Genomic DNA, 25,609 nt, shown 5'->3' with positions numbered 1-25,609 from the left:
AGTATTATTACAGAAATTTACACAAATATGACTCATATGATCATGCAGTGTTCCACAGTCCCTACGACTATGATCCTGCCTGCTTTATCATATATATCATATAGTTACATAGTGCAGCTCAGTCAGCGTGTCAAGTCAGAACGACACAGATGCTAATCTTTCTATTAAGGCAAAATGCTTTAAAAAAAATTAATAAAAAAAACTTTGTTAATGTTATTTATTTCAAATAACATTTTATTTAAACAGCACCAGTGCTTACCATTAATAAAATGGAGGAGATGTTAATGAAATATCCAGGCATCCGATCCTTCCATGTTAGCTTTTCATCCCCAGGCTGTGAAAAAAATATAAAAAGAGAGAGAGAAGACAGGGAGAAATTGACTGATTGAGAAACATACACATATAATTAGGGATATCCTGAGTAAGTTATTTTGCCCCACAATCCGAGTCTGTTAAAGCTGAACTTCAGCTGATACCAATCTGATCCGATCTTTGTGTTTCTGTAAATAATAAAAAGTTTAGGTAGGATGAGCTGCTGATTAATACTGATGTGAAATCATTTTTGTTTAAAACAGTAACTGATTTATTTTTATTAGGTTTAACTAGTTGTGAAAATGACTCCTAAAATCCAGTTTGATTGACAAAACTAACTATTCAGTTCCCACCAGTTCCTTCAATCCTGGCGATATAACACCTTTTACTGATATCTGTTCTAGTTTGTCTACTACTGATGCAAAGTGTGCTGCGTTCCTCCTGTTCGGGTGAAGGTTTTATATCATGTCAGATATTATGTTTTGATAATTCACTGTAAAATAGCTTAATAACTCTTATATTTATCCTCTGAGAACTCTCCTCAGTGTGCCAGCTGGGTGATAGTGTCCATTAATGGTGCTTTGAGAACACCAAATTGGTTGAGAACTATTCAAATTTGGTTCAAAACATTAAAAAACATTAAAAACATTAAAGTAGCCAATACCTGACCCTTTAAAGTATGCTGTGAGGATTATCAATCCCTATCCACTAAATTGATTCGGGACATCCCTAAATGTAATGGTAAAGTGTGAGTTATATAACTGTATTTGCCACTAACTGAACAAGTTTGAGTGTGTTTGTGTGGATTTGTGTATGACTCTCTTTGATGAAACTGGTCTGTTCTCCTTCTTCTGGGGTTATAAAGTGCAGTACATGAGACTGTCTGCCAATACTGTCACTACGACATTAGATTAATGGTGTTTCCAAAGCGTCCCTCCATAAATTCAGGGTGAAACCGAGCTCATACGTTATCAATCTTCCACAGGAGAAGATCATTCCGAACCCATTTCCAAACCTCTGCATCTTCAAAGCAATCTGATGTCACTAATAAAAACAGAATTAGTGACATACAAAAAAAAACACACGCCTCAACAAGCTTTTCACAGCTCCCCCTTTTAGATCAGATCAAAAGTGGTCAGGCCAAGAATAACAGGACCCACAGTGCTGGTGTCTCGAACCACAATCCGCCAACAGAAGCTAAAAGTCAGGACAAGCCAAACGAGTGCAGACTGAGAGACTCAGGCATTCATTCACCACACGTTCTTAAGCTCACAGCCTGCTGCCATCACTCTGGTTCAATTAGCGGACCGCTTGAGTCTGCCCTTGTGAAAGATGTTTTTTGTTTATTCCAGACTGAAAAAAGCCACACACTGGAATTAGCTCAACTGGTCACACAAAAACAGCACGACTAGAGCATCTCCCAGCGCCACGGCCTGTTGAAAACAAACAAAGAAACAAACAAACAAACAAACAAACAAACAAACAAGGTATCATCTGGTCATTTATTAACATTTAGCGCATACATTAAAGGCTAAGTTACATCTTATTTCTTTTACATTTTTTATTTACACCCATCTAATTTTAAGTTTACTATTTATGTGAAATTATTTAATTACTTTTGTTCCTATTATTTAATAGTTTTCCATTCATAATTTTTCCAACGTTTTTTTGTTTTAAAACCCCTTCAACTTCAACAATTCCTATTTTATGTTTTTATCCCCCTTAATGTACATCTAAGTGAAAATAATGGATAATTGATTCATTGATGGCTTAGTTTTGGCCCAGTTTGATAGTTTAACTGGTCTTAAAGTACAATCAACCTGAGCAAGCTAGACCAAGCTGACTGAACAGCAGGACTAAACTTTTTTAAGTTTTTTTAATGATTAAATTAAGCCAAAAAAATAATAATTCAAGGTTTTATGAGTTCAGAAATCAATATTTGGTGGAATAACCCTTGTTTTTAATCAGAGTTTTCATGCATCTTGGCGTGTTCTCCACCACCAGTCTTACACACTGCTTTTAGATATTTTTATTCCACTCCTGGTGGTTCAAGCGGTTCAGATTAGTTTGATGGCATGTGTTCGTCCATCTTCCTCTTGATTATATTCCAGAGGTTTTTAATTTGGTAAAATCAAAGAAACTCATAATTTTTAAGTAGTCTCTTGTTTTTTCCAGACCTGTATATAGCAACAAACTTAATTCAGCTCAATTTGACTTATAAGAAAGCGGAGAAAACAAACAAACAAAAAATAAACAAATAAACAAAGTACCTATTTCTCATTTGTTAGCATTTAATAGCTAACACATATCCAATTCAGCAGGAACAGGATCTCTGGCACAGTTCAAATCTCTGTACTCTGCACCCCCCTGCTGTCTAAGCCCCTCGCTGCTCTAATTGGGCTCATTAAGAGAGCAACAGCACCATCTAGCCCACAGAAGCACCAGCCATGACTAAACCACGGCCTGTGGAAGCAGGAGCTGTTCAACACTGATGGCCACACAAGAGCCAGGCTTCCATAATGCCAGAGCTCTGAGGGTTTTGGGAAATAATGAATGCAGGTCATGCAATACTGTTAATCACAAAGCATGCAGCAGGCCCGCTGTGGCCCCGTGCTCTCAGCCGCTCACCACGGGACCCATGCTGCGGTGAGGCCGTCGAGGCAGAGAGCCAGGCCAACCAGGGCTCCTCCTTAAGTTAGGGAGCACTGCATGGATTGGAGAGGATCTGTGAGAGTAGTCTCAATATATGCATAACCAGATACCATGAACCATGGAACAAATCTGCAGAATAGTATTTATGTAAATGTAAATTTTGTGGGAAAAAAACCTTTGTGAAGTCAGGATGTTGGATGATCACCACCCTACCTCAAATCCCCAACTCATACCAACAGTATCGGATGGAACATGAAAAAAGAAACGGTTTGAGTCGAGACCCAGCTTAACCCTTGCTGGATCACAGCAACGGCTCATCACAGCTCAATGTGAAATGCATGAAACGAGATGCAGAGAAACAACACCAATATAGCTTTCATATATATTTCCACTGGTCTTTAGTCTGAGAACAGCAGGGGCTCTAGAAAGGTCTACATGGTGCTCAGTTGGCTTCGGCCAAACAGCTGGCCTGGGGTGTGGGAGCCTCTATGATCATGTGTTTTTGTGCAAATCAGAAAAGAACCAATAGTGCACGTCCAGGGAGGATACCATAGATGGAGCTCACTGGATTGAGCTTGCAGATCAGCAGGAAAAGGGGCAGAGAAATGCTGAACCAGCCCAGATGTGGGCTGTAGTAGTGGCAGTGCCCTGATGAGACATCTGTAGGGGAGAACAAGCCCAGAGTAATCGCACCCTCGTTTTCAAACAGCTGTGTGTGGCTAATAAGTGTATCTGTTAAACATGTACAGTAACTTTAGCACAAACAATCAATAAAATGTCCAATTTAAACCTTAGACATTTAGATTGGTTTGCTCTTGTATGTTGAATTGAGTAGATCCCCATAGCCTAAAACAAGGAACTCTCTGAGGCCTTCAGAAAGAAAGTTGAAAATAAGAAGGGATTTAAATGAAGATTCAAAAAGATATCAAAACTATTAAAAATCTGAAATTAGACATAGTTTACAAGTGGGGAACATTACAGTCTGGCTGTCCTAGCAAGTTTATCTAAAGAGCAGACCACAAGACGAGTAAAGAAGCTGTTTTTTTCTATTAAATGTAATTGAATGGAGATAAAATCATGCTATAACCCGCTAGCGGAGGCACCATACTTTTCTACAGCTATTGTTCCTAATTGTGAAGTTCTGTGCAGTTAAAAAAAATTAAACTGTTCTAATTCAGTTTCCATTAACCTGATCCAGAGCAAAACAAAGTAAGCATAATTTGGGCACCAATCATTTTGACTGATTGACTGCAATTCCATGGTTGCTTAAACATTGCTTTATTTATAAGAGCAAGGCAGGGATTCTGGAACTGTTAAGAGATCCTTCAAATTTACAGGGTTCATGTGAGTTGCATACAGAAATGATAAAAAGTGTGTCAGTCTTCTTCCTCTTCAGATTTGTGTATGAAGCGTAAACCCAGTCAGTACTAATGAAGCTGGGGTGTCTTTTTAGCAGCCAACTGCTGGCAAAGCCCCTCCGTGACATCTGCTGCTGTGTTTCATCAGAGTAGGCGTGGGATTGCTGGCCTCATCCTCGGCTTCGCTCGTTCCTCTCATCCCTGGGTCACATATGAAAGAATCACAACAAATCCGATCCTACAACAACGCAAGACCTCCATGATAGCACGCAACACACGCACATAAGGTCTTGGGTGGGGGGGAGAGTTTAGCCCGGGCCTTCTGCCCTCCTCAGCAGGGCTCTGTCCTCAGTTCAACCCCGTGGCTTCTACGTGGATATATGTCCAGATCTGACATGGTGGCTTGTGGCTGCATTAATAATGCCCACCTCACACACACACACACGCATTCAAACACACACACATACCCTCCCAACAGGACTTCGCTAAGCCCTTTGGGAAATTAGTGACAAGCTCACCAGCGTGGGGATTTCCTCCGAGGCCATATGTCACTTTACGGAGATGCGACAGGCGGACTGACGTCACACCCTCAGTCACACGCCCTGTCCCCTCTCCCGCCCAATGTCTGCCACTCTCGACTGGACGAATCAGAAAGGAAAACATAAACGGGTCATAAACGGGCTTTTGCCCACGTCGGCTGTGCAGCACACGTAACTGCAGCGGTGTCGTACAGGGAGCTTAAGAGAAAGCAGGAACATTGAAGCAGAGATTACAGTTGTATTAGCCACGCACATGCTGCCCTGATCAGGTGTCCTAGCCTGCAATCAGGAGGTGAACTGGACAGACCCCTAAGCAAATGGTCTGTGTGTACATGCAGACAGGCATTTCAGTTATGGAGGTAGAATTTGGTAAAAAAAAAATTATTAGTATTTAATTTTAAGTCATTTTGAAATATAACCAATATATTTATCTAATAAACTAATTAATTTATTGCTATCTTACACCCCATCAACAGTCTATTTTCTTTTTTAAACATCAACAGAGTTTAGGAATATATCTATGCGGATTGGCATGCTGGTCTGGATCTGAGGTGTGTTCAGATAAATGTCTGGCATATTGCTATCTTAGCGCTTATCAACTGTTATACGTGCATTCCTATTTTGGCTACGTAGGTGCCAATACGTGATCTGTGCACACACATCCGCACTCATTACACATACACAAAGATCAACAATAACAGAATATACTATAAAATAACACTGCTGTTGCTGTAAATAACCTGCTCGCACATCTTCACTGCTTGAATGTGCAGCTCAGTTTCATCTAGAAGCACAAAAGCGTTCACTTCATATCCACATAGGCTAACGACAAACAGTTCTGCTACAGATTGAGTCCTTTTCTTGATATTCAAAGTATTTAGAGCCATGAATCTGAGGTTAGTCTGTGTGCCAAGCAGGGTTTGGGATGACCTATTAGTTTATGAGAAAATCATTAAGGATAAATGGCTTGTAAACATTAGCAATGAAGACTCTTAAAGACACTTACAAGATTAGCATGTGTAAAAACCACAGCTATTCAAATGGAAGATACATACAACCCAGAAAGGGACTGGTGCCTGACCTGCCAATGAAAGAATCCAGCTACATTTTGGCTAAAAGCTGTGGCAGCGTACAATAAACCAGTGCCAGTTACCAAAAAGCTGTGTAGACTCAAGTTGAGTAGGTACCATGCAGTGGAATGGTGCCACTACTTGCATCTAAAATCCATTCATCCAACTTCTTCCTGGACAGTGTCATGGTGGGTCCAGTGTCTAACTAGAATCACTAGTTAGAATCACTAGAATCGCCAGTCCATTGCAAATTTGAATCTATACAGTGGAAAAGTTCCATAATTGATCATATGCTATTAAAGACAATATCTACTGATATCCACCAATGATAAAAAAATACTTTTGTCTGTCAGAGAAGAGAATGACAGGGAAAGGTCATTGTCTAGGATGGGGCTGAGTAAATGCCTCTGCCTTTTGGGCGTCGGGTCCAACGGGGGATAAGCCAGTGTGAGCCCCATCTGACACACATTTTAAATCCCTCTCATTCTCCCAAACACACTCACTCACATTCCTCCATATGAGCAGACCCAAAGCTTCTGCTCTGACAGACACAAAGAACTCCCAAATTGTGATTTCGCCCTCTGATTAATAGCCTGCACAAGGCCACAGATTAGAAACATGGCTGATGACTTTTAAAGACAAAGCAAATGTAATAATATAATAATGCCTGGTTCCAGACGTATCCAGACGTATCATCACTTCCATCAGACCTACAGTTACACAGCTAAAGCATTCCACAGTCTCTCACCACAGAAACAGTCAGCCAAGAGCTCTTTGGAAACCCAAATTGCCCTAAATTCCAAGATAGGATTTAACCAAGTTTTATGACCAATTTGGGCTTCCCCAAAAAAAAAGTATATAATACAAAACCTCAAAGGAATCCTCAGCATGAAGCAAAACCTGGTTTGGCCCACACTGTTCAACAAACAAGGATAGATAGAGAGAATCTATGTTTTAGAAAAGAAGTAAAAGCCATCTTGACTTAGGTTACCTGATCCAAAAAAGTTGCCTCAGATCAAGTCCAGAACAAGCGACCAACATTTAGGGCATTTTTTCCTCCTGAAGGTCCAGACCAAAGTTCGAACCAAGGTTAGTTTCAGTCCGGTTAGTTTTGGTTTCACAATGCAGTTTAGCGGGCACATTAAAGAACTTTACTACATTCTGTCATGATCACCCATTTTGCATCTCTATACTTCACCATGACAATGGCGTGTTGTAAATTTGGTGAGTTGCCTTTATAGGTGTTGTGCTGATTTTTTTTCCTCCTTGCTATAATCTGAATCCTTTCAAGTGCATACACATCACAAAGTAGAGTGAGAATTCTATCCCATGCCAAAAGTCGTAGGATAACAGTAGATAATTTGATCATGGAATGTTACCTCAGGAGAGCTTGGGAATGCCCACACCTGTATTAGTTGTGAGATCAAATATGATCTAGATTTGTCCATGTGAACAGACAAACGACATCCACAATTAAAGAAAGAAGCCCCAGACAGACATTCCACAGGTCTGTACAGCATTCCTCAGCTTCTATAGGACATGGCAAAAGTGACAGGATTCAATAATAGTTCCTTAGTGCTAATAAAAGTGTCTTAGTGCTTTTCCTGATCGACTCATTTTTGCAGAATCATATACAACTCAGAGAGACCTATTTTATTTCACAAAAAAACAAGAAAAAGTGGATTTTCGCAGAAGGACATCGTTAACAAAATAGTTTCAATATCTGTTCTTCAAGTTGGTGCTGTTGGTTGCCATAATATGAGTATTATAGTGTAAGCAAATGTATCCATTCATTCATTCTTTTTTTTTCACTGAATTGAAAATACACCTCTCTACAAACCAATCAGTGTCAAGTATACCAAACTTCTCCAAATGCCCCTAGTCAGCATCTTAATTCAAAGTCACACTCGAAGTGATCCACACACTCCCAAAAACTAATGATGATGGATGTTCTTGAGACTTGTAATGAGGGACACATCAAGCCTTGGCTTATCAGGAGCACCACACTGTACTAATAGAGTCATTAATAGCTGTGTTTATTAAGGAATGCTGCCAGGTTGGCAGAGCTAAGTGATCAGGCCTTCACAACCCAGCACATACCAGCGACCCCACTCCGTGCCCGCGCGAAGGGGGCTGAGTGTCTCGCGGTTACCATGACGATGCGGCGGGGCTGCAGCTAATCCGGTGGGTTGGAGATCTGCCCAGCATGGAGCTGCAACACTCGCTCGCTCGCTCACTGGCTCTACATCTCTTAGTGTAGCTCTCATTCTTTTTTTCTATCTCTCTTTTGTCACTCTCTTTCTCTTTCACATTCTCTCCCCTATTCTCTCTCTCCCACTCACACTGTTGCTCTCTTCCTTTCTTTTTTGCTTTCTTTATTCTTACTGTAGCTTACACCTCCCTCTCATCTCAATCATTTTTCATCTCCTTCTCCTTCTCTCTTATTTTCTCTTTGTTTCTATCCTTCTTGTCTTCTTCAAACAGAAGTCTATCTTCTTGTCTATCTGTATCTAGATATCTTTCTCTGTTGAATCTCTCGCTATTTTCTTCTTCTTCTCTCCCTGTTTATCTCACTTTTTCCCTCTCCCCTGTCAATCTTATTCTTTTTACTTTTCTCTCTTTTTTACTTTTTTGTTCCTCTCTCTCTCTGCATCACTATTTTCTTACATTTCTTTCTTTCTTTGTGCCTGATGTCCTCTATGTATCTCTCTTTCTCTCTTTCTTCCGTCACTATCAATATTTTCCTCCATCTTTCTCTATTTCTCTTTTTCTTTCCCTGTTATCCCTTCTTCTTTTACTTTTTTCTCTTTCTTTCTTTCTCTCATAATATTCTCTCTCTCTTTCTTTTTCCTTTCTCTCCTTATCACTCACCCCTCTTAATTTTATTCACCCATTTTCTTTCCTTGTATAACTATCTTACTCTCTGTTCTGTTCTTCTTCTCTCTCTCTCTCTCTCTCTCTCTCTCACTCACAAACACACACACACACACACACACACACACATTGAAATACACATTTTCTGAGATAAAATATCTAGGCTGGAGTCTAGCGCTCTCTGCTGGCCGGTGTATACAAAACTCCACAGAAATAAATGGAAAAAGAGAGAGAGAGAGAGAGAGAGAGAGAGAGAGAGAACGTGTGTTTAGCACATCTGTTAACTTCTTAAAATTAAAAGTAAGTCAGCCAAACATTTATTTACAGTGCTGCCCTTTTAAATAAAGTAATAAAAAGACAACAGACTCTCTGTAACATCAACACCAATGATGCAGTAACAGTGAAGCAGCTGAATACATTGTTTGTGATGAACTGTGTGAAAAAAATGATTATAATATGCTAAATACACGTTTTTCCCTTTATTTAAAGTCCAGTTTCAACATTAACCTCAGAAGTCACTGGACCTGTGATAGGTCTAACACAGCATCCCTTCCTAGACCTGCTGCGGACACCAGTCTTAAACAGGATTTTAACTTGATTAGGCTTTGCTAAGGTTAGTGTTTAGATTAGGGTCAGACTGTGGGTTAGGTTGAGCCTAGGGTTAGATTTAAGGTTAGGGTTAGGGCCATGGGTAAGGCTGCACTGCAAGCTCGGATAAGTTGAATTTACTTTAGAAAATTGAGGAAACCGGTTGCCTTAAAAAAGTTAAGTAATCTGTAATGAAAATTTAAGTTAGCATAACTTAGAACATCAAGTTACTACAACTAAAGAGGTTGATTTAACCTTTTTATTTTTGTTATATTGTAAGACCAGATAAGTTGAGTTTATTTAACTTTTAAGAGGCAGCCAGTTTCCTTTTTTTCAACTTTTTCACGTAATGGGGAATAAAAACTTGAGTTAGCATAAATTACAACATTAAGTTATTACAACTAAAGGGGAAGTTGATTTGTTTCTAAGGAAGCCCAGGGGGAATCACTACACACTGATGGTGAGTGTTAGTTAGAAACTGTTGAACACACCCAGTATGCAAATAGATTGTAACAGAAGCCAATGGAAAAGAAGCTGGTAATGGCAACAGTTATTATAAGTTGGTTCAACTCAAAGATCTCAGTTTGAATGTATATATGTGCCCACAAATATTCAACTAACTTAAAATAGTTGAGTAATGTTTAGAAATATGCAATTTTAAGTAAAACAGACTTAAATCATTTGAGTTCAAACAACGTATGGGTTTACAGTGTAGTTCATGCCTGCTGAAGAGCTGGCACTGCATCAGACCATCAGCATAAAACTGTAAGCTAAACCCAATGTTTACATTTCTAATCAGTTTCCCCATTTATACCTTGACTTGCCTTCAGGTGTGAGTACCCATTTTTTGTCTGCTTTCATTTGTCTGCACCCAGTAAAATCTGACACTTTATTTCTTCATATTATAAACAAGGCAGTTCCTAGTGTGAACAAATTGATCAAATATAGTCATACAAGTAATGTAACAAAAGTAATATTACCACAATGTATTCAGATCCTGCTACTGCAATGTCACTAATATGTTATTTATATGTTACTTAGACTATGTTATGGGTATACTAGTCATCTACAAAATCTCAAAATAAACTGTTGCCATTTATTTCAATAACGCACAAATCCTAAAAACCTGGCCTCCTTACAAAAAGCAAATTCTAGAAGCACACATTATTCCTTCTGTCCTCTCTGCTCATTTAATTAGATTCATTTAACAGTTCTTCACCTCAAACAGAACAAAATGTTCCTAAAACCTTCATGACCCAAATACTTTTCAGATGTGTTTTTCTTTCAACCCAAGCTTCCTCAATTATTCCCCACTGTGCATGAACACACACTTATACATTGTAATTAGACTCCCAGTGTGTAAGTGGCAGGCCTTACACATCGCCCACTCATCAAACACGAGGTTAAAAAAGACCCAGCTGTCAGTGGTGAAGCTGGGAGTCCCTATCACCAGCCAATCACTGGAAAATGGCCTTCAGAAACAGGTCAGCCACAGACGGCACCAGCCACAGTCCCATGACTCCTCTGTATGTGGCCAACAACGATGGGAACACAGGCATGATTATAAAGTGAGAAACCACAGTGGGTTTCACCCATTTCTCATGATTTGAAGCTCTTCTTGTTTGTTAGCTTCTCAACACACTGGCTGTCTTCAGCCGGAGAGGAAAAGGGTGTCATATGCGTCTTCTGACAGGAAATTTATAACACAGTGGGAAAGGTATCTATTAAAGGACGCTGTTAATATGCAGATTTGACATCTAGGCCAGGACTGACCGTAGGCCATGCTATCTAGGACATAGGAGCTAAACATAAGACAGGAACTTCCCATTGAATGTCACAGCTAGAAATCTGACTCTTGGACAGACACAGACGTGTCCAGGAACAATAGAAAGTAGGCTAGCGTTTAGGTCAGAGTAGCCCAAACCAGATCAGAGTAAAACCAATGGAGAGATATCAGTACTCCCCAATCATTTAGCCCATATTCTGTGTTGTAAATCTGACTGTGTTCATTTTCTATACTTGCTATCATTTATATCTGGTCCAGAATGAAATCATGTGACAAATCTATAGTCCAGGTCATCAACAACAATCCCATTTGGTCATAAAGCCAGTTTGTAAGCTGTAACCCATACCCACCCATGACAAAACCTTACTCTGGCACAGTACCTCACTAGCTGCGTTACTAGGCACATTCACTAGATGACCTTATACCAAAGCAAATGTGAAATTACAGTACAGATAGACAAAAGACCAAGACAAACTAATAAACTAATAATCAGTCATAAAAAATTGCTGACACATACATGTGACATTCACTGATAAACAGTAAAGCAACCCCATACTTTAGTGGAAACAACCAACAAGACAATGCAAGACGCCACTCTGCTCATCAAGTGTTGGAGTGGAAAGAAGATTGAGGAAGCTGTAGTGATGTCATGGTCACGACAATCCCCACACTTCAACCCCATTGGGAGCCCACTGTGAGACTGTGCTGGGAAATGTGTGGAGAAGAGGGCTTCCCATTCCTGGAGATCTACCACCCTGAGGAAGCCAGATCCAACACCTGACTCGGATGCCTTAAAAGGCATTCCTTACCTGGATCAGGAAGATTGTAATAAGGATGAAGCAAAATCCTGCTAGAAGTGCTTCCAAAGACGGCACATCACAAGAAACTTTCTTTGATGTAGATCATTTAAAGAAAACATGACAATATGAAAAAGCAATGTATGGGAGACTTAAACCTATGGAACTGCCAGTGTATATTTATTTAGATACATGATTTTTTAAATTGGTTATACCAATATAATCCAATACAATTCCACCCTACAATATACCTTTCTTCCAATCAGCACCACATTCCTTTCGTGATTTCCGTAGCACCCTACTACTAATGAGTCTTGATTAACTCAAATAATTTGCCTAATGATGCTTGTTGTAATTCAAAACCTCTAAGCAGAACTTCTTGTGCCACACGCTGACTGCTCTAGAGCATACCATTCATATTTCTATGGATATTATATAATCTGCGCAAATTGGAATGTCTGTGCCAGTATTGGGGACAATTTAGATCCCTGACAATTCTTAGTGTATGCAAAACAATACATTTACACTGACATGCCAAAATCATGAGACAGAAGTGTGTAAATTAATCATGAAGTGTTACCTCAGGTTTTGATTGCAAGCAGCAGACAGGTCTAACGTAAAAGATCTCATACGCATATTCTTCAGCGTAAAGAACCTTTACATTATTGAACAATTACTTGATACACATATCTCAACAACAAACGTTTTTATTTTTGGAATCAAAAGTGGATTATCTAAAGCATCGGGGGTCACCAACCCTGATCCTAAAAAAAAGCCATTGTCCTGCAGGATACATCTCCATCCCAAACTAACACACCCTATTCAACTGGTCATGCACACCTGGTGGCAGTACTTTGATGGATCAGGGGACTGATTGGTTGGAGCTAAAAATTTGCTGGTACGTAGCTCTCCAGGAGCAGGATTGGTGACCCCAGTGTAGAAAGTAAAAATACTTGGTCTGTATTTTTATAATACTGACAGTAAGAGTGTATATACTACATGCAACTATTTGCCAGATAAAGCCATCCTTACAGTGCACCAAGAAAAACTGAAATGCATCAGCTCCCACCTACACGTGAACAGAACTGAAAAAACGTGTAAAGAGATTTTCACAGCCACGGCAGAAGACGACCTTTAACAGAAAAGCCCAATGTTAGCAGAACTACTGAAAGAAAAAAAAACTACTAGTTATGAAAACCAACCACTACGAGCTAAGCAGGGCCAGAAGTGCAGATTGAGAACCTGGCAATCCCTCAGCCAAGAAAAGAAGGTCCCAAGGCCACAAGTGCAGAAGAGAAGCGAGAAATCCTGCAGCCCCAAAGCGATGGAGAGAGTCAGCGCAGAAAAGCATAGAGTGGCAGGTGCAGAGAAGGCTCTAGAGGGACTGCGGGGGGCAAGAGAGAGAAAGCGAGCGAGAGACAGAAAGAGAGAGAGAGCAGCATTTACCGGGTTCCCTGTAGTCATGGCAGACAGCAACCACTGTCTCCATTTGTCCTTGCTCGGATCGTTGCTCTCCTCCATACTTTTCTCAGGCTGGAACACACAGAGCCCACGGATCACAAACTAACAGGTAACAGGACGTAAAACTCTAGCGGTAGAGGGCCTCCAGCCAGGCAACAGTGCTAAATGAAGAAGCTGTGGTCTTACATTCCTCTCTATTAATTGACCATCTCACTATTACTCTACCTCTCTCTCTCTCTCTCTTTCTCTTTTACCTCTCTTTTCCCTTCCCATCCCCCTCCTTCTGCCCTGGCAGAACCCTTGCGGAGAGCAGCCCACTAAACCAAAGTTCTGGTGCCAATCGCCCAAAGCCAGAGCAGTGCATCACGGAGGCTCACAGCGCTTGGCACCAGGCCCCTAACCATAAGTCCCCATTCTGATTTCTTCCAGGAAAACAAAGCCTATATGCTGCGAGTGCTGCACTCCATGGTGACAGTTCTGCACAGAGCAAAAGCAAAAGCGAGAAGTGGGTTCAGAGTAAGTCCTTGTGCAAAAAAAGGCAGACACAAAAAAAGCAGTGTGAAATCTGAAATCGGAGGTTCCTAACTAGTGTAGGTTGCCTACAGAAATAGTTAATGTACATACAGTTTTTTTACCAGCAAGTGAAAGCGACTGACTGTCTCAGTACAGCGTTCAGCTCTGTCTTTGCAATCCACCCACCTCACTTTTGTTCTTCTTTCTGCTTCTTCTCTTCCTCTGCCTCTTCTGAAGGAGGATGGTCTCGTATTTAGGTCTGGGGTGCTCCTGCGGACGAGAGGGCAAGCTGTAACATCAATTTCATATTCCGTGTGTGACCTGCTGAGCTGACTGGTGAGACTTCATTTGGAGGCATTTCAAACCATTCAAATAGGTCAAAACCCACAGCAACTCAAGGACACAAACCAAGGGCAAGCTCAGAGAGTTATCTAAGAAACCATGGAGAAGAGAGAGAGCCCACAAAAAGCAATCAACCACAACAAAAAAAAAACATTCAAACCTTTGCCCGTTCCTGGCAGGAAGATTGCATTTTCACAGGGGAGAGGGGAACATTTCAAATTAAAATGAAAACTACATAGGTCAAACAAAAAAGTAATATTGCTGCTAATATATTTACTAGTATTTGCAAACACATTTTTCATGGACTGAGAGATGATAATACTCTTTAAAGGTGCCCAAGAATAAAAACTATTTTTATTTTATCAGCTGATTGACCTGAATGCTGGTACATTACACTGACAAGTGTACTAGTGAACCTAAAACCGTCATTGTCTCTTCATTAAAGAGAAAATCTAGAAAAAAGAAATACAGAATGGACCAGTTTCAAAATAAAAAAAAAAATGCTTAATTTTTTTATATCCCGCAAAAAACAGCTTTGTAAACCCACTAGCAAAAACTCTGCCGGCAAACCAAGTTACAACATTGTAAAACACCACTGTCAGCATTTGCAGAAAATAGACTGCTACATATAACAGTTACCAGCTTCCTAAATTTGAAGAGCAAGAAGGCTAAAGCTTGGAATAAGAGCGAATATCCATCCTTGGCTAAATCACTAGCCGACCAGTTTTCCCCATGTGTTTATTCCAGCATCTCCTGCCAAAGTCCTTATTAATGTACTAAAAAACAAGTTATATTATTCTATGCAAAGGAGCTTCTGTAAAAAAAAAGATTTTACCCTCCCTTAAAAATAAACTGAACTACCTCAGACTAGAGCTACAAGCTAAAAACATTTCTAGCATTTCATTAGCTAGGGTTAGCTAACCACATGCTGCACTGAAATGACACCAAGATAGGCTATCAATACTATCTAGTTTTATGTTGAAATATTTACCACAAAAATATATTAACTTACTTTTCTAAAGTGCAAAAAAACTATATTTTATTATACAAATGTTCCCCTTTGTTTTAAACAAACCGAACTACCTCAGACTAGTTAACATTTCTAGCTAATATTTCTTTAGCTAGTTAACCACACACTGCACTAAGAAAGCACCAATATTATCTAATAAGCTTTTGGAATATTTCCCAAAAAATGATTAATTTACTTTGCTAAAGTGCTAAAAAAGCTATGCAGCTCCTGTAAACATATTTTCCCTTTCTCAAAAACAAACTGAACTAGCTAACTTACCTCAGACTGGAGCGAAAAGCTAAGCTAACCTTTCAATCTAACATTTCTTTAGCTATTTAGCTAGCTACTTAGAGAGAACACCAAAAGAGGTAAGCAATACTATCTAGTAAGATTTTAAAACATTTACCAAAAAAAACAAAAAACTAACATAGCTAAAAGCTATGCTATTTTATGCTATTAATCTCCTGTGAACAAATATTCCACTTACCCAAAAACAAACCACACTACCTCTGACTAAAACGAAAAGCTAAGCTAACCGTTTCCATAGCTAGATAACCTAGCTAACCAAACCAAAGACTGGAGTTATACAGAGACTAAACACTGCATTGAGAGGACCCCAAGGTTATCAATACTATCTACTAAGATATTGGATTATTTACTAAAATAAATGTATAATTGCTTGCTAAATTGCTAACAAATCTATGCTATTTTAAGCAATGCAGCTCCTATGAACAACAAACCAAGCTAGCCCAGATTACGGCTAAAAGCTAAGCTAACCTTTCTAGCATTCCTTTAGCTAGTTAAATTAGCTAACTAATCACTGCACTGAGAGGACAGCAAGAGATGATATCAATACTAACTACTAAGTGTTTGGATTATAAATTAAATTTTCTTGCTAAAGTGCTAATAAAGCTCATTTGAACAAATCTTCCACTTACTCAAAAACTAACTTATCTAGCTAACACTAGAGCTGAAAAAGCTGAAAAAAGAAGAAAAAACATTTCTAACATTTCATTAGCTAGGGTTAGCTAAACCAGATACAAAGACTTTAGCTAGCTTACTAACTTCACACTGCACTGAGAGGACACTATAAAAAATCTAAATAACTGTTAAAATACTAAAAAATATATACTTTTCTATACTCCTGTAATCAAATCCCAACTGTATTTTACCATCTCATCTCTCCAACATCCGCTTCCTCAATAACACACTGAACTGTATTAGACCAGAGCTAAACAGATTTTTATGCTGTTCTGAAAGGACAATAAAGAAAAGTCAGCAACAGTATTAAAATGTTCTTGTTATAGGGCAAAAAAAACGTTAAAATTAATATTATAATATATAACTAATAAAAAAGTTAATATTATACCAGTGAAGGAATTGTAGATCAAATTAGAGCTAAAATCTAAACTGGCTAACTGGCTAATGTTTCGTACGCTAAATAGCTAACTGTGTTCTGCTCTAAGAGCAGTCAGAATCACTATTGAACAAAAAAAAACAAGTGCAACATACATATATCCTATGATATCCTATGCTTTGCTACTCCAGTCAATTGTTGCAGTGCCAAAAAACAAACAAATCAGAGCATCTGTTTTTTTTTGTTTAAAATCACATCTGACTATTTTTCATACGTACTATGTATACAGCAATAAATTCAAAACTGCTCAATAAATGCATTCTACGGCACCTTTAAAGAAGCTAACTGTAGCTGTAGCTTTCATGAAAAATTCAGGCAACGTAATGTAAGGTAAACCCCACTAATTTAAGCATTAGCAAAGCTAACATAACATCTAGACTTACACTGTCAGAAAAAGGCCAATTACAGGTACATTTTAGTTTCTAACTTCAAAGAAATGCTGAGGTCCCTCTTTGTGTGCTCAAAAAGGGTTTTAATAGTATGATACATTCACTTTCCCGAGGGATTTAGTTTCAATACTAATAAAAAAATCTATTTTGAAACTAAATTTAAAACTGTATCACTGATACACCTGTTGGTCTCATGCCAGATTCTATCATGTATCATCTATCAAGCAAACTACTGTCAACAATGCATCTGGGAGCAGCCTATCAGAGTAAAGTGGGTGATGAATGGGAGGGGCTGACATATGCATCCATTCTCAAGTGACAGGGCTTCAATCAATTCAATCAATGACAAACTCTAGGGGTTGTGATTTTTGTTGGTTTTAAATAAACCAATCTGTGCATAATGCAATTAGAAATCCGTGGAATTATTTAATACAATTTTAACATGGCATATATCAATCCAATTAAATTCTGAATTTAGAACAGAAGATATGTCTGTCATTATGCTCCCATGTGCACACAGAACTTCACCTTATTATCACTTATTTTAATGTGTCACAGACACCCACAGGCATTCACAGAACACTCTCCCTCAACTTGTTTATTGTTTGTTCCCGTCTGCAGGTTAAAACTCCCACTATAACATGACGCCCCACTGGGAGGCCATCTGAAAATGGAGTGTTGAGCCCTTGCTGGGATTTAAACTTAAGGGATTTATCTCCTCATATTTGGTAAGCCGGCAGTTAGAAAGTTGTGCTACCTTAAAGCTAATTGTTTTGCTGCAGCAATTACAGCTATATTTACTAGCTTATGGTATGCTACTGAAAGCTTCCCTATGATGGTACCACTCAATGACTTGAAGAATACAGTAATACAATAGGAGCAGATAAACATGAACCTATTGGCACCATTCCTAATGCCAGGCATGGGGGAGAGGGGTATACAACTTTACATAATTAAGCTTTGGAGCAGTGGATCTGTGCTCTTTTAAATGATAGTACTCATCCTCACAGCAATGGGCCTACTGATAGAGAAAGATACAGTTCAATACCATTTTCTGACAGTGTAAAAATACTCTCACATGGCAATATGTCTCACATGGGAAAAAAAAATATTACAATAATTTTTTTATTTCAGTCAATGTGACATAATTCTGATATAGAAGTAAACAATGCGCCCACAAAGAAGTATATTAGCACCTACAAACTAATTGGTCAGTTTATTTAATGTGTCCTATATTGAACTTCTGTCAGTGACCGGTGCTGTATATAATGCATACTTAAATATCTGAAATGTGTCAAAAAAAATCATATCACTGTTTATAAAACATTTTGTGATTGTCAAAGATTAGTATTGAATTATTGTCCAGCATTAACTATCACCTACGCTGTTACCATATTTAACAGTTTCTGATATTATTTAAAGAATCTCTGTGAGTTTACAATACAATAAGTCACGCACCTCTTCCTCCTCCATTCCTGTCATATTCCAGCTGTAGTTTAGACTGTTCTGCCTTCGCTTCCAGTGCTCCAGAAACATGACCGCTGTGGGAGGCCAGGAGAACAAACAGAGAGAGAAAGAGAGAGAGATGGATGGAGTGAGAGAGAGGCAGTGTGAAAGAGAGGCATCATCATAAAAATGTACAAAAGGCCAGACACTAATTATGTTAACAGTTCACTTAGTCTGTAATAAATCTCATGTCTTTAACAGCCCCAGCATCCTTCTAATTGAGGATACGATTACAAATCTATTTAACAGAATACCACACCATTCACCTTGGACAAACACCAGAGCAGCATTTGCGCTCGGTCTGAAAGGCGTACGTGAAAGCAGATAAATATCAGCTGCTTCGGCTGCATGACTGTACACACAAACACTCCGCCTGCCCCTCAGTGGGGGTTTGCGTATGAGGAGTAATGCATATACCCTGTCGCCACACGCAGCTGTGAAAGACAAAGAACTTTCACAAAGGCTCCAGGAGAAGGACTGATGATGGCAGGGCCAAACCCAGGCCCAGGCAGCCACTGACAGGCACAGGTAACGCTACACCCAGCCCATTCATCACCCGCACATACTGTACACACAAGCCTTTATCTCCATCTCCATAGAGACACACCAACAGATCTGCTTACTAACGGCACCCGTCACCTGGGGCTCCGAGCCTCCGATCCATCAGAGCAATGCTGTGCTGAGGCAGCACACAGCACATTGGATAGCATGGTCTGGGTGCACTGAGAGATGGGTGAGGCCATCTTTGTCAGTTCTGATTAATTTGTTAAGCTTTTATAAAGCTGTCAGCAGTGCAAACATACACTGTATATCATAAAGTTTGTGAACACCCCATCTATGGGATGCATTCAGCTTCTGTAAGTTGTGCTATTTGCTGACGCAGACGTGCCTGAAGAGTAATGTACTGTCAGAAGAATATGCAGTCCGCCAACACTGAGCTGCGGATCAGTGAAACTGTGTTCTCGGGAATGATGGAGCTCTATCCAATACTTCTGGATGAATTGGGGAGTTGGGGATGAGGTGGTGTTGCGATCATTCATCCAACATCCTGACTTCACTAGCAATCTTATTGCTGAATACAATCAAATAATCACAGCAATGCTCCAAATCTAGTAGAAAGCCTTTACTTGATATTAGAGACAGTTACTCCAACAAAAGCAGGAATCACTCTTTTTTTAAAACCCATGTTATTGAAAGTATTAATGACTGACAAGGTGTCCCAACACTTTTGTCCATAAAATGTATGTTTGTCTGTTTGGAAATATTTTTGTTAAACACTTTAAACCATCGAAAATTGTAGCATTTGTTGTGCAGTGGAAATATTGTCAATGGTAGTGAACATTATCTAGTAAATGTATGCCTGGTGATGTTAATGCTAACAAGATTAATTAGAGTGTTACCATAAATTGTACTAACTAATGCATGTCAAAAAACTAATGCACACAAAATTTGAGAATAAATACCATTTTCGAAATTCCACCTAATTGGAGGAAAGTTTGTGTAGATGTAAGCGGTTAGCATAATGCTAACAGGTGGCTATAAGCTAGTTTTACTAGATAAGTAAAACTGTTATCTTTTAGACATAGCGTTACATTACAAATCTGGAGCATTGAACCCTATAGAAAATGTAAACTCAGGACATTCTTAGAGTTAACTTAGATTAGCAAAAGTTTTGATATCCCAAAATACTTATTAAGCTGCAGCTGAAATGTATTAAATATTGTATAAGAGTCTTTGTTCCTGTAATATATCCCATCTGGTTATTGTTTATTTCCATCTGCAGGTTAGAACTAGGTCCGCTATCAAGTGACATTCTCAGACTGGGAGGCTTTTGAAGCACTGAGCCCTTGCTGGGATTTGACCTGATTATGATCTCCTTACACTTGAGGAGCAGCAGTTAGATTGTTGTGCCACTCTCGAGCTGTGATAATACATTATGCATTATACATGTTCATACGTGGGTTGGCAGCTGTAGAGTAGCACAACATTCTAACTGTCTGCTTGTCAAGAGACAGAAGATCATACTATTGAACACCACAGTTCTCCATGATTGGGACTTGAGGAATAGGCAGGCTGCCCTGCAGTGTATCAGATGTGACTTTCGATGGACTGAGTGAAAGAATTCAGGTAGTTTGAGACATGGATGCTTACCCCAGAGGGACATGAATATGGCAAAGAAGACCGTGGCCGGGTTGTCAAAGAGATGGCTGGCACGGGCAGTGCCACAGGCTGTGCTCAGGTGCCAGTATTCGCAGGCTCGGTCGCACAGCGGGCACATGGTGAAGTTCTGCTTCTCATCACACATCTCCAGACTAGCAGAACCAAAACACAGAAACACATGATTATATCAGTCCAATAGCACAAAAAGAAGTTTCCCGTCAACTTGTTTTATTAAAAACATTTGTTGTATTATTTTTTTATATTTTCTCTTAATTAAATAGTTTTATTATATACTGTAAACACTGCTGTATTACTGCTTTCTAACAACACTTATAGTACTAGAATTCTTATAACGCTTCAAAGCTAATTATGTCTTCCTCTTACCCACATACTGCAAACTGCAAGAGTTTTTTTTATACACAGTTAAATACTGTGTAATGAAGCTTCAATGATACACAGAACAGCAATATCAGTATACCACTTGATTAATATGGCAAAGATCCCCCTTGTGCTGTCGGTATACAGTACTGACCCACCAAACATGTCTATATGTCTTTTTTAATGGGATCAGATCAGATGAGCTGGTCTTTGCTCCCCACTAACATAACTGCAGTCTTATATTATACATCTCAACAACTCGGCATTAACTATGAAGGTTGTTTTGTTTGGATATTAAAATACATAAAGGGGGAGAGTGCTGGCTACTAGGTCATTTAGGTAATGTTTTAAGGCATGTGAGATATAAATTAAAAATTTCTAGCTGAATTCTTACACAACCATAGTCCACTGTTCCCAAGCAACTCAAGGACCAATGATATGAGCAAATCTTGACTTTAAGCAAATACACAGTGATGTGTAAGTCCTAGGTATCTGATTAAACTACATATACATAGTTAAACACTGACAATCAATCCTTTATTAATCAGGTGACCTGCTGGTGGAACTAAACAGTATTCAAACAGTGTTTGGAGCTCAACGAGATTTCAAAAACCAAACCAATAGCCATACAAAATCCAATTCCAACTATGTATTATGGTATATCATTTTTTTTAGAGCCAATGTTCCTTTCCTGTTGAGGTAGTATGTATTACCATTAAGCATTTATCATTACTGAGTTCAAGACTATGGTTCTTAACTCGGGTGACCATATTTTGTTTTTCAAAAATACTGGGCACACACAGGTGTCTGCTGTGCTTAGGATGTTGTGATTGGTATGTGTGTAAAGGTAGGAGGGAGCAAAAAATCTCTACAATCATTCAGTCATTATAATGACAATTGATGAATTGGTTTCTGTACATGAATGAAAATTCTTTGTAGTTTCTAGCCCGTCAGCCAGAGAGAAAGACAGACAGCTAATTCCCAGAAGATATTTCAATCATTCTAGTAGCCCATGGTATTAAATAAATTCATAGAATAAAGCGACAAAACGGGACAAGTCATGAACACTTTGTGAGTACTCGATGGAACCCTTTTGCTAGAGTGTAGGGTGAATTAGGAGATAATGTACTGCAGAAGGCTATCATCTCTGAGTCAGGTGCATGGTTTCAGTTGAGACACAGAGTTAAGCAATATAAAGAGACCACTGACCATAAGAACAATACAAGAACAAGTGATGTCATGGTTGATAAGTAAATATATATTATTGACTTTGTTTTCCCATATGTATTCTACATACATGACCAATTGTTCTGTTAGTATTAGCTGTAGACAGCAAACAATAAAAATGAGCTGGAAAATGAGACAGTCTAATGGACGTTTACGTCACTTCAAAGAATCCCTTACTTAAATACTACAGTCTATAGTATTTTAATATGTTTGCAGAAACTCAGTACAATCACTCTGGGCACCTGATGTCAACTTAATGTCCCAGCATTTTTAGTGTTTTGTCAAGTGGCTGTATTCTCAATGGTATTGACATTTTCAAAAGATCACATTACCCTTCAGGGATTATATTCTGCTTAGAGTGTTAGCCCCAGGCAACCTTTCAATGCCCACAAGTTCAGAATGACAAAATCCACAAAATCCAGACTGCCATATTTAGATTATTTAAAAAAAGACCAACTCTTATAATTGGTCTTACTTTTTTAGCTCACAGGCTTGTTAATGTTCCAGTTAACCAAGCTTGAATACCACTGTTTTTAAATTGTTATACTAGCATGCCACATGTCATGAGACAGGAACTAGTATAGTGTCCAATAAAAGCAAAGAAATGCTGCACTGACCTACAGAATATGTGTGTGAGACCTCTGTGATTTCTGTTCCAGATATGATTTGCTTGTCTATTTGCTTACTACCACTGCACTGTCCACTTTGGGTGGTTATCCCTTTCATGACATATTCCCAGGAAACACACGACACTGTGGATCGAGGAATGTTATATGCACACACAACTTAAGAAATGGATTGTCGCATCCAATTAGATCTTACTTAGCTAAAAAAAATTCAAGTCACCTCACCATTAGCATGCTGGACAGTGTTTAATCAACCTCACTCACAAGATAGCACCTCATAGCTTCTACAGATGTGAGCATTACCAAGCACTTCCATCATTGTAGATTCTGCTATCACATATTATACTGACTTTCACCAGTTCAATGAGCTGTATACAACACACACTTTCCAGCCAAGATACTATGTAAACCGCTTCATTTTTTGTTTTTGTATAAGAGATGTCAGTGTGAATAACCTTTCAGTTGGAAGAGAACATTTATATTGCCTTCTTTAAAGCTTTAAAAGGTTTCTCTTTGGGAAAAACGTTTTTATCGAACTAAAAACTTTCTTTTATGCTTTTATCACTCATCTTTATTTTTAAGACCGCATGGGTCAGAAAACGCATTAATACTGGTGAACTTCACATCAATGAACCTTCCTTGCCTGTTGGATTAAGCTGGCCTACTGGATTGCACTTTGCCTGCATGCTACACTGCAGGTCCTCGGGCTACAGCTTTCCTTAGAGTTGAGATGCTGCTGAGATTAGCAGAGCTTGACTCCATCAATGTTTTCTGTGGGATATTTTTACAACAGGCACAGCCTCAAGCCTGAAGCCTTGCTGTGCATAAAGGAATGTTTTATCTTTTTTCTGGCTGCTTTGCAATGGAATTTATAGAGAAATAATACTCAATAACTAATATTTTATTTAAATAAGTGTGGCCACGTATTAGAGGACCACCGTTTTATTGAATACCCTGCTGACCTCAGTAATGCAGTCCTGCCAGGCCACCAGCAGCCGGACACCCACACACTCCAGGCCTAGAGCCCAGCACACAGTAGGTGTAATCTGTCCCGTACCTGGGCACATTGGAGTCGATGGTAAAGCAGCCGTACAGGAAAACGATGATGCCCACCAATGAGGCCAGGGCCAGCAGCTGAGTGTAGACACCCAGCCAGGCGAAGTACAGGCCGATCTTCTCCCCAAAGTACTTCCTGAGGGCAAAGGTCACCAGAAAGTCATCAAAAACCATTGGTCTGGGAACACATGCTGCAGCACATTATCATGCGATCTCATTTTGTAAGATGTAGTGTGAGCAAGTTCCACTGGGAACTGTATCTACCTGATTAAGTCAACGGGTTGATATTTGTAAAATGCTCCATATCTTGCCCACTCATCATGTAAGAGCTGAAACAGTAAGAAGAGTTCAGGTTGCATAAAAACACATGATGATTTTATGTCTAAAAAAGTTTGGGTTATTTAGAAATACATAAGTACACTTTTAAAAATAAAGGTTCCTATGTGATTCTTGATTTCGATATAAAGACTCAACAAAGATCTGCTTTTTCATCAGCTACAGATCCTTTTAGTTTTCAGTAATCTCACATTAACAGGATGGAAAGATTTGAGGTGAGTGGGGCTGAAACGGCTATTTTGATATTTAAAAAATGTTATCAGATATTGAACTAAAAAATACATTTTTCAGATTATAAATCAATTATAAATGGCTGAATCACTAAATAATATTTGAAATTAAAGTTAAGGGTTCTTTTATGCATTTGTGAACCAACAAAAAATATATTAATAATGAACATAGACTCAAAACATTTTTTTGTTATATTTTCTGTTGAAAAAATAAATACATATCCACCTTGTTTTTGCTTTTTTATCTTAAAACCAATGCTGTGCAAAGTAGCAGGAATAAAATATAACAAAATTAAATCACTCTGTTTGTTTTGGTGACTTTTATTTTGACATGGTCTGTTTTAATTAGTGATTTTTACTTTGACACGGTCTGTTTGTATTAATGATTTTAACTTTGACATGGTCTGCCGGTACTAGTGATTTTTATTTTGACTCGGACGGTTTGTTCATTTGTGTTAGTGATTTTTAATTTGACATGGTCTGTTTGTATTAATGACTTTTATTTTGACATAGACTGTTTGCTTGATTGTATCAGTAACTTTATTTTTGACACAATCTGTTTGTATTAGTAACTTTTATTTTGACTTGGTCTGTTTGTATTAGTGATTGTATTATGATACAGTCTGTCTGCATTAATGACTTTTTACATTGATTGTATTAGTTTTTTTTATTATGACGCAGCTTATTAGTTGTACTAGTGACTTTTATTTTGACATGGTCTGTTTGCTTGAATTAGTGATTTTATACCACCTTCCACTTGAACTGGGAAGTCAGAATGTCCTAGATCAGAGTAGAACATTTTAACTGGATTGCTCCTACAGGTCAGATATCCTACTCAGAAAGCGGGGATAGCCTCACTAACCCCAGCATTTTCAAGATGTTTCAAGATGCTTAAAATCTTGCCTAATATGTATTTAACGTGCATCACTAGCAATGCTAGCCTAGTGCAATGCTAATACTGATAGCTGATATCTGTTTTAAAT

At 38.8% G+C, this 25,609-nt stretch overlaps 1 protein-coding gene across 5 annotated transcripts in view; it reads right to left on the bottom strand.

Moving 5' to 3' along the window:
• The window catches only part of ano2b (anoctamin 2b), a 103,865-nt gene that overhangs the window by 38,999 nt on the left and 39,257 nt on the right, over positions 1-25,609 (bottom strand). For 4 of the 5 annotated variants that reach the window (XM_022671293.2, XM_049473424.1, XM_022671291.2 and 1 more), the window contains 7 exons: positions 24,325-24,389; positions 24,062-24,196; positions 20,765-20,925; positions 18,566-18,648; positions 14,137-14,220; positions 13,423-13,509; positions 260-334 (listed from right to left, as the gene is read on the bottom strand). In XM_022671293.2, the coding sequence (XP_022527014.2) occupies positions 260-334; positions 13,423-13,509; positions 14,137-14,220; positions 18,566-18,648; positions 20,765-20,925; positions 24,062-24,196; positions 24,325-24,389 (690 nt within the window). The remainder of the gene's footprint in view (positions 1-259; positions 335-13,422; positions 13,510-14,136; positions 14,221-18,565; positions 18,649-20,764; positions 20,926-24,061; positions 24,197-24,324; positions 24,390-25,609) is intronic. The other variant, XM_022671292.2, reaches the window with a different exon arrangement.

The sequence above is a fragment of the Astyanax mexicanus genome, chromosome 2 (assembly GCF_023375975.1).
Source record: "Astyanax mexicanus isolate ESR-SI-001 chromosome 2, AstMex3_surface, whole genome shotgun sequence".
NCBI lineage: Eukaryota > Metazoa > Chordata > Actinopteri > Characiformes > Acestrorhamphidae > Astyanax > Astyanax mexicanus.
The sequence above is the reverse complement of the archived record's forward strand: the minus strand, read 5'-3'. Positions and strand labels throughout refer to the sequence as shown.